Below are 10,533 nucleotides of genomic sequence, written 5' to 3'. Positions count from 1 at the left end.
GACCACAACTAAATAAGGAAAATCCGGGATTTAATTTATATATAATGCCTTGCACATTAATTAAAACTCTCATATGGCCCATTTTCCATGTGTGGGGTATATACACAATTATGGAGAGACCAAAAGTAATTGTGATAAAAAAAAAAAAAAAAACCCTGGATATTTTCCACCCTACAAATTAACATGGCCATCTGCATTTTGATTGAACACAACTAAAAGAGAACTAAAATACACTACTCGGAAGACCAAAGCTTGCACTGAAAACCCTGCAATTTTCTTTCCATTAATGGCCTTGAGGCTATGGATACATTAATTGGAATAACAAAGGCAATCACCAACCAACTAGGATTAATAGAGAATCAACCAAGAAGATTCCATCAGGTTGTGTATGTTGGAACTTAGATCCACAAGAAATCATAGTGCAAAAATTGCCCACCAGCATAGGAGAGTGCACATACAAGTGCAGCCCCACATGAACATAATACATTCATTCATTCATAGATAGATAGATATATATATGCAGATATAGATATATGGAAAAGTGCCATATATTACATGCTAGTGGGCACATATGAATGGAGTATGGGGTCTAATTCCACTCTACACGGCAGCGACAGTCTCGCCTTTGGTGGAGACTTTGGATCCTGTGGCTACGTTTGTAGCATCCTTCTTGGATGCCACAAATGAGCACTTCTCTTTTCTTTCGTCTTGATTCATCTGCTGCTGTCTACACTCTAGACTGCAAAATGCACTATCGCCTCTGGAAAAGAAACAAAATTAACAAGGAATTCATTTGTCAATGTAGTTAAAAAGATTAATAGGGTTCGAGAAACATTATTAGTATGCCTGCCAGCTATATTTTACTTTCACCATAGATGAATTCATTATTTAGCCTTTGCAGGGATTAATTCTATTTATGACTGCTGTTAGAGAAATGGAAAAAAAGGTAAAACAAGTTCGTAGAATGTGTACACAGGAAATTGAAGGATGTGATCAGCTAATAAAGTTGTGAAATGGTGGTTTTCATCCAAACATGGTAAACAATAATTGGACCTGACTTTCTTGATAGACAAATATAGGTTTATGAATTCTTTATTCTTCAGTCTGTCAAAGTAAACGGTGATAAATTTTACATGTAGATGGAACAATCAAATTTGCAGGTACACAGCCTCTACTTGTCGCCAGTTGAAGCCGCTCTCCCTCCTGCTTTATAAATAGACATAATTATGTCGATGAATTTTTTTTCAGATTCTGTCATATACTTCCCAATAAAGCCCAGGAACCTAATCATAGCATTCTACCCAACGGCAACCTCAAGAAAGGCAAGAAAACAAGAAAAATCTAAACTTTGCCAGGAAAACCACCGTCAAATTCTAACTCTCTGCCTCTATCAAAACAAAGATCCCTAGGTAAAGCAGATTAAAGGTGGAACAAACGAAAAAAAGGAAGCAAATATAATCCAGTGATTGAAAAAAAAAATATAGAACTCGGTTTCTTCCTTCCCATCCTTCACTTCTATAATTAAAAAAAAAAAAAAGAAAAACTATATAGGGATGAAACAACAAGTAAGGCTTAAAGTTAAATCGCTGTTAAATTCTGATTCTTGAGGTGGTAATGTATCCCTGAGATCAAAGACAAATACACTAGTCGTAAGGAACTCCCATGAGATATTTATTTCTAAAAAAGGCAAATAAAAGGGCCAAAGAAAATAATATACCTATACATGTAGATATCACGGCCAGGAATCAGACGGCGTTTGCAAAGAGAACAAGCCCTCAAGAAATGAGCAGTTTCAGTAGTAAAATCTACTGAATTCCGCCTAAGGTTTCTTGGCCTTGGTGAGGGTGATGGTGAGACTGCAGCAGCTGCCATGAACCTTTGATCCAAGCCCTTACATGGATTGTTAGGATCAAACTGCTGAGAGACGTTAACACCACCATTTACACCACCACCACCGCCGTCCACTGTGGTGATGCTAAGATCCAGACTAAATTCTGTCATACTTGTAGTCCTCTTCATTGGTGGACGTTGCCTCTTTCCTAACAACATTTTTTTTTTAACCTCCCCTCTCCTTTCTTTTCCTCTACGTAGGAAAACTCCGATAGCTATTTATTGGATTGTATTTACTTTTCTATTTTCATCTTTTGTATTGCTACAAAAGCACTAGAGCTTGAGGAAGCATAAAACAGAAGAGCTTGTAGAGGAAAGGAGAAATGGAGGAGGGAAGAAGGGAAGAAGGGGGGGCGGGGGGAGTGACAGTGGGGGATTGTTGGGAAGATAAACTGAGAGCCAGAAACAGAGGAGAGAACATGGACCGTTGGATTTGATCTACGTCGTTTGTTGTACTATTATTTACTATTTATTATTGGATGGCCATGTCAACAATCACTTTTTTCTATAAATTAATTTTTTGCAAGATACCAAGCAGCTAGAGCTAGTTGAGGAAAAATTACATTTGGGGTTTTGATTTGGCAAGGGTTGTATAATTGCGATCTAATCAACCTTGAACAGCTGTATTAATGTGGTGATTTGGGATTAGTATAATGGGGTCGTCTAGATGAGATACATTATTAAGCTCTCTAGTCTTCATATTATTGGTTGTAACTGCCATTTGTTATATAATATTAAGGCAACTAGTCACTGTCAAAATACGAATATCATTGGTCACACACCTCTTGAATATTCTGCTGTCGATATACTGCTCATGTGAGTAGGTATTTATTTTGATTTGTATTATTTCTTCATAGTAGTTTTGCAAAGCCTTGATTGGCTCTTGGGATTGGCTTGGGGGGGGGGGGTTGGGTATCAATATATTTTAAGCGTAGTATCCCTGTCAATGCTGTGCATTTCATTAGATTAAGTTTCCAGAAATGATGAAAACTTTTAAATTGATTGAATTGCATTTTCCATTGGACAATTGATAAAAGGATATTGTATTTCGGCCTTTGAAATCATCAAGGACTTTGAACGGAAAAGAGTACTACAGGCAAAATATACGAGACATTAATATATTATTAATATCGAGAACCTCATCATCATCAGGGTATGAACACACAATAAAAATTAGTCAATGCTCAAACACTTGGAATGATTTTTTTTTCTTTTATAAAAAAGAAAAAATTTTATTTATGAGATTTGCTAGAAATCGTTTAGCAATGTTTAATTGACAAAAGCACGTGGTGAGTGAGTTCCAAAGAGATTCAACTGAATTGCAAACCACTTTGGATTTATATCATATATTTTGACACCAACTTATTAACAACTGATTCAACGTTTGGCAATTCGACCTTCACGTTTTGAACTAAAAGTCCAAAGCAATTTGTATGAAAGTAGAAACTTGAACAATATCATAGTCAATTCAAGAAATATGTTAACATACGAATTGTGTTAATTTTGATTTTGGCACGTAATTGTCACTATTAATATGCATGAACTAATCACAGATTGGTTAATTTCAAAAAGTTTGCTTAATAGACGTAACGTTGATCATAATAAACCTTCATGCTATAAATAATTAAGTTACAAGAGTTGTACAAAACTTCTAATTCTTTTTTTTTTTTTTTGCATTTTGTGCTCTAAACATAAGAGTATCACGGTAGAAGGAGATTAGTCCATAGCAAGATTTCAAAATTATCACTTAAATCCTATACATATAATTTGGCCAAAATTTTTTTAAAAAAAATTTCTGAGATAAGATAAATTCATACCCTTCTGTGTTAAATCTACAACATAATTTCAGTACATTTACAATTGGTACCATCAATCTTAAGATTTGTTAAAAGGTGTAACCATAGGATGGAGCTGCAGATTAACTCCTCCCGTGAATTTACAAATTTTTAAAATTTAAATGATACCTATCTCAATTTTTTATCTTGTGGCCTAGGCATAAAATAAAATAATCCTTTCTAATTTTCTAAGTGATTAGCTGTTGAGAATCGCTGAATCTTCGGTCAGAAACCTCAGATTAATACTACAGGACAAGTCGTTAGATCTGCTCGTGCGGTAACTGGGAAGGTAACCGGAAAAGTTAGCTCAGGTCCGGGAGTTAGATGACACAGCCTTCATCATTCATTGGTCCCACCGGCCCAGTTTTTGTCCCCCAGTCTATTATGTTGGGTGGAGCTGCGGAGCTGCCTCCCATTAACCCTTGCTTCTTTTTTAGTTTTTTTTTTTAAATTTCGTTAACACTATCAAGTGTTTTTGTTGATTGGTTGGTGGTACATAATTGTCATTTTTCGAAAAATACAAAATTATTTTCTTGGAGAATTACGTTCAATTTCTTTAATTATTTTTTATCTATTTTTACTAATATTAGGAATAGTAGCTTTCTATTTTTTTTTAATAGAGTTATTTGCATCTCTTTGTCAATTATTATTGCTATTTTTTTGGGCCAAGCTTTTAATTTATGATGATCGAGAGAAAATTATCTTGTAAAACTGTTCTTTTGAGTTTTGTTTGATAACTTAATTTAGCATTTCAACTTAATGAATTGAGATCTTAACATGTCTAGACGCGTTTGATAATAAAAAATAGAACATATCAATTAATTAAGTGACACTAAATTTTCTAAACAATATTTATTCCAAAAAATAAGGCCATATTTAATTATTCAATTCATCACTTAATTTGATGGATTCAAATTTTGATATGCTTAGATACAATTGATAACCAAAATATAAAATTTGAATTAATTAAGTGACACTGAATTTTTTTAAAAAAGCTTGTTCAAAAAAAAAATAATAAGCTATTCACTAATGATGTACACTCAAATATATTCGATGTAGTACTTAATAATTTAATTATTTAAAAAATTTAGATTTTAATTTTTAATTTTCAAACTTCAATTTTGTGAAACGCAATTTTAGCCTTGAATCCTTCCAAAAATGTTATGATCGGATTTCAAATTTCAGTACTGTGGCCTCGTCAAAGACATCATTTATCCTTAACCTTGAATCATTCCAAAAATGTTAATCATACCTATGGGACAATACTGTGGCCTCGTCAAAGACATCACAACATGAATTGTATATTTTATTGTGCGATACGTTTTCTAAAACTATGCTAAAATTATTGGGTTCTTTCTAATGATTACTAGGTACACCTCCAGAGATCGTTATACCCTTTTTTTTTAAAACTAGCAAAGCGCCACACCCTATATTCTACATATCATTTAACAGTAGTGCAACTTTCTCGGATTCTTGCACTTAGAAATTCTCAAACATCGAACAATCGAAGGTAAAAGATGTATCACTACTATTTCAGAAAATTGCAATAGCACGTTAGCTTTCTAGGTTTGAGCTAATTTATTCAAAAATTACTACTGTTTCAGATGTTAAGATTTATTTGTTGCTGCTTTCTAGGTTTGAGCTAATTTATTCTAAAATCTTGTTTGAATTGTCATTTTTCTTCAAAAAAAAATTTTTTATATTTTTTGTGAACTCATTTTTTAATCTCTCTTTTTACTTCATATACATCAAATCGATATAGTATATTTTATTACAAAAATTTCAAAAAATAGCAATTCATACGGGCTCAAAATTACTGTTTCAAATTTTAAGATTTATTCTTTGCTCCTTGTCTACAGCTGGAGCTATCTTTAATTTTTTTTTATCGATACGATAGCTTCCTACATTATGGGGAGGGGGAGGGTCTGAAGAGATTCTGAGGTAACTCGGAGGGGACTAAATCACCACCGCTTGAATTTTTTAAGTAAAGCCACATTTAATTGTAGCAAATTGGTGGGAGGCAAGGTTTGATATCTTGCCTCCCACCCCACCAAGTCTTAATTAATTGATGGTGGTCACCAGTCCAAAGGACATGCTTAAGAAAATCTGACGTGCGATCTCTAGACAGCTTGTCAGATTATATAATTCATTATCATATATTCATCCTTAGAAATAATTTATTGAAGCTTATTCCATCATTGTTGAGAAACCTTTCCTCCAGCTGGATTGTTTGGAATTTGAAATTATGCTAGATTTTTCATAATTATGACGTCTCACATGAGGAGTCGTGTTATTATATTCGAATTTAATCTGATTCAAAAATGATTGTAGGATGCTAATTTACTTTTACGAAAGAAAAATAGCATTTGTGATTGTACAGCTCATATTGTGGAATGTAAATTTAATCTACAAATTGTAAAAATCTTTCAATGTTCATAATTTTTTTGATAAAAAAATCATTTCATTAAATCTGCACTAATAGTAAAAATTACATCATTCATATGCAGATACAAACAGACTCGAAGAACAACATTATCAATGGGACAATATCCGTACACTCAATAGCTTTAACCACACACATTGCAAAAAAAAAAAAAACATGTTGGTCTTAACTATTAAATATCTTGCAATCATTCATCCCCTTCACCCCAATAACTGTGGCATGTGCTGGAGGCACTTATGACTAACCATATGATACTTTACACCCTTTCATCATCCTGCCATAAAGAAAGATGATTTCCAAATTTGAATCAATGGATTATAGTTAACATTCGATACAGGGTAAAAGCAAAATAGGAAGAAATTTTGGACTAGGGTTTATTAGGAAATGAGAAGATGGAGGAACTGGTTTGATAAAAATGTCTCCGTAGGTATTGGTAATGTTTCATGATCATAATTGGGAAAAAAGGTGAGCAGAAATTGGGAATGCTCAAGACTCGAGGATCAAAAACACTAATACTGAAATAAATTGTGCGCCCCTAAAATTTTAGGAATTCTTCTGTATCTCATTAAAAAATGAATTTATTATTATTATTATTATAGAAATTAGACTTTGCTCTCCTCCCAATTTTAGAAATCCTTTTTAATTTATATTAAAATGTTATAGATTTTCTCTTATATCCTCATAGCTATTAGACTTTACTCCCCAAGCTTTTTTACAAAATGTGAGGATGCCCCTTCAAGTGTACATCTTTTTAGTCTTGCCCTCCAAATCCCAACCTCTGGTTTTATTGGTTTAGCCGGCAGAATTTGGTGGGACTTTAAGGTATCGATTTTTTTTTTATTCACGTATATTTAAGGTGTCGAAACTCATCTGTCAATAGCGTAGACTTATTAAATGAAATAACCTTTTTTATTAAAAAAAAGTGTCGAAACTCGTCTGCCTTTATAGTTGTATTCGACAAAAATTTCGTTTTTGGGTGAATTATTCGCCAGAAAAAAGAAAATTTGTCTCTTGGAGACATTGAATATGTCCCACATGGGTTCATATATAGGTACTGGTCATTAAGAATTTGACAGTGAAATTAAGAAAGTTCTTTAACAAGGAAATGAAATCCATTCCCCCGAATCAAACGCCATCTCTATCGACAGTCCAATCGAACAACACCTAACCACCAGTCATAATTCCTGTGGATTCTAGGCTCTTGTTTTCCTTTCTATTACCTCAATGCATTCACAACTATATTGATTGCCTTGTCTATGTGCATGGAGAAAAACACAAACGTACGTACAGAAACTCTCTGCCTCGCTCTTTCATTTATTGTTTTTCTTTTCTTGCTTTTGAGTTTCAAAGATTCAACTGTCATGTGAGCAAGTATTTGTCATGAAACCTCTCTATTACCTCAATTATATATACTCCTTATAGTAACATGTTTTTTTTTTTTTTTTTTTTGGTAAAATGGATGTACAAACCCTTTTACAAATACCGACTGATTGAATTGGCCGTTCAACGTTTCGATCACTACAAATTTTGAAATGAATTGGAATTGTCCCCATTTATCCGCAATATGTGATCCAAGTTTCAAGATTCTCTAGAAAATCACAATGTTTGGATTCTAAGAATTATTTTCCAATCTTGTATGAGATTTCGATTGCAATGAACAGCTGATAGATCAATTCCTGGGGAATAAATTACTTCTGTTTTCCACTGAATCAACTTGTTAAGGAATTATTCTTGCATGCTCTTTCCCAAAAAAAGAAGACAACGACCATTGTTTGAAAGGTAACGAGGTTTTCAATTTCCTCGTAACCCCGATGATTACGCTGTTATCATCCACCAAATATAAAAGAAGTAATATAAGAGGATATTGTTCCCCCAGTTTGAAGCAGATGACAACTTCCTCCTCATTACTCATTAGTCATTATGCAGAAAATATGCATTTTTTTTTTAAAAAAAAATAAGATTTCTAATAACATTTAACCACACAAACACTATGAATGCAGAATTTAATTGCAAAAACCTGTGGAAACTGTAGCTTCGGAGTCTGTCTGAAATTTTCTGTCTGAAAAGAGAGGCAAATTGACTAGCCCAAGTGGTGTGCTACAAAAACAACAATAGGTGAATGGGATTGGAGCATCTGTTTCCAATGTTGTAACATAAAAAGGGAAGCCACAAAATGGTATTGGAAAATTGCGTAAGCATTGGAATATAGCAATCTAGCCTCCAGATTGGCATTCCTAAAGTTTAAAAAAGAAAATGGATTCCTTTCGTCATGGGTATATGCTGCGAATGGAAAAACAGTATAGAACGTCATCAAGCATTTTGCTTTTCCATCAACTTACTTTTAGAAAGCTGGTGATGATAGATGCTCATAACTACTTGCATTTACGCGTATGGATGCAAAGAAAATGTTACTATGGTGGGAAACTTTTGAGAAAAATAAATGAATTTTTTTAGGCCTTTAAATTTGAAGTGAAAAATGAACATGAACGTGCAACGATTTTGGGAAGATTAGAAATAGGTAATATAAATGGTTTAGCTCTACCAATACGAGGAATTGCATTTGTTTGTCCTTTTGATTCTTCGGTTGAGCACTTTCCTTTTCAAGTATCTATGAAAAAAGAAGAACATAAAGTGGTTCGCTTCTATACCATACCATACATGGTATTGTTTTCTGTCCCCCACCAAATATTTAGCATTTAAGTCGACACATGAATAGGAAAAAGGAGGTCAAAAGTAGGAGTTTTTCTTTTGATTATACCAAAATCAAGAAGGGAAGGTTATATAGATTTTGGGAAAACAAAATAAGAAGATGGATATTTATAGAATCACCACTACTATAAGTCGTTCATTGCGCCGATGCAATGGATCGGCCTCGAAATGAGATCAACCTCCCGTCTTTTCAAAATTTTCTATCTTGCAAAAACAAAACAAGAAAAAAAAAAATAAAGCCAAATTTTCTATCTTGAAATAAAGTACTCCACCATGTCCCTTCAATCAAAAAGAGAAAATAAGGGAAAAAAATAAGAAGAAAAGATTAATTTTTTAATATTAACAGTGTATACACAATCAGCGTTGAATGTGTGATAATTATATAAAATTTAAATTTAAAATTTAATTTTTACATTATATTATGAATCTAACGGTGACACTCTCAGTGTATATATATTGGGGAGGTTGACTTTGACGTGTCCCATCTTACGAACGGATCATTGTTGCCAAATGGGCCTCATAACGAGTGGTCCATGTTTGAGTTTTTCGAGCAGCTCAGTTGATGGCGAAATTGTCCATGGAACCCGACTTTTCCCGAAGAAAGAAAACTAAGACAAGAAAAAGTAGCTAATAATGGTGCAAGGAGCCTAAAAAAAACCGAAAGTACGCCGTTGCTTTGCAGTTACGACATAAATTCCCATAAAGCAAATTCAAGGAACTTGGGCGAGAGAGTTGGATTAAGTAATAAGATGAAATGGATTGTAAAAAATAATCAATGATGATGACCAAACAAATTTGTCTCACCGATCCAGATTCGTAACTTGATGTAGTAAATTTTCGACTGCTGAGGAACCTTCCATGCCATGAATCAGCATCATTCTCAACCAATTAAGGGCTAAATGCCTGGAAATTAGTGAGGCATTTTGATTGACATTAAAATTTGCCTTTCCCACGGATGGGTAGAGGCTTTAAGACTCTTTTAAGCTCAAGTCTTTTTGACAAAACCAAAATCTTGACGGAGAAGATAAGAATTTGGTTTTATTTTTATATACATAAGAATCGATGTTTATGATCAAAAGTATGGCACACATATGGTTAGAGAGTGACGACATTAGCCAAAAAAAAAAAATGATTCAAACAGCTGTTCCACACACAATATCTACTTTTCACTTTGTAATTGACGTTTTGTTTTGGCACTTTGCAATAATCAACTTAAGTAAACCAGTGAGATTGGCCCAATAGCCAGAGAAGAACGTTTAAACTTCTTCTAATTCTTCATAATTCGAATTCTGAACTTGACAAATGAGAGTAATAAGAGTGTCAAGGAGGGAAGGTTAAAAAAAAAAAAGGCAAGGTACAAATCCTTCTACAATTAGCCAATTGCTCACCCATCATCAATGAAAAGTAGAGAAAAGATGCATTTACTTTGCACCAGTACACGATATTTTACTACTAGTATTTTATGTTGGGACGCTCCTTAAGACATAATTTAGGTGTTAAACTTTTGAAAAATATCAAGTTAATTAAGAAAAGTGCATGAAAATGTAATAATTATTAGTCTATACGGTAGATTAAATATAATTTAACAGCCTTAACGAGTGCCCATTAAGTATTAATTAGAAAAATCCTTTTCCCAATGCAGCTGTTTATCTGTGC

The 10,533-nt window shown here is 33.4% G+C and overlaps 1 protein-coding gene across 1 annotated transcript; it reads right to left on the bottom strand.

The window, feature by feature from the left end:
- Positions 1-252: 252 nt before the first annotated feature.
- LOC113748908 (FCS-Like Zinc finger 5) lies at positions 253-2,265 on the bottom strand. Its single transcript, XM_027292500.1, has 2 exons — positions 1,718-2,265; positions 253-760 (listed from the first exon to the last, which is right to left on the bottom strand). Exons 1-2 carry the CDS (start codon positions 2,047-2,049, stop codon positions 601-603), a joined length of 492 nt encoding a protein of 163 aa, XP_027148301.1. The 5' UTR covers positions 2,050-2,265; the 3' UTR covers positions 253-600.
- Between the last annotated feature and the right edge of the window lie 8,268 nt (positions 2,266-10,533).

Source organism: Coffea eugenioides, chromosome 10, assembly GCF_003713205.1.
Source record: "Coffea eugenioides isolate CCC68of chromosome 10, Ceug_1.0, whole genome shotgun sequence".
NCBI lineage: Eukaryota > Viridiplantae > Streptophyta > Magnoliopsida > Gentianales > Rubiaceae > Coffea > Coffea eugenioides.
This window is presented reverse-complemented; position numbering and strand designations above follow the sequence as displayed.

Excerpts from the sequence above, each read along its gene's own strand:
- LOC113748908 (XM_027292500.1), bottom strand. The coding sequence starts at position 2,049 with ATGTTGTTAGGAAAGAGGCAACGTCCACCAATGAAGAGGACTACAAGT. Across the intron at positions 761-1,717 it reads CGTGATATCTACATGTATAG|AGGCGATAGTGCATTTTGCA; the intron begins GTATATTATTTT and ends TTTCTTTTCCAG.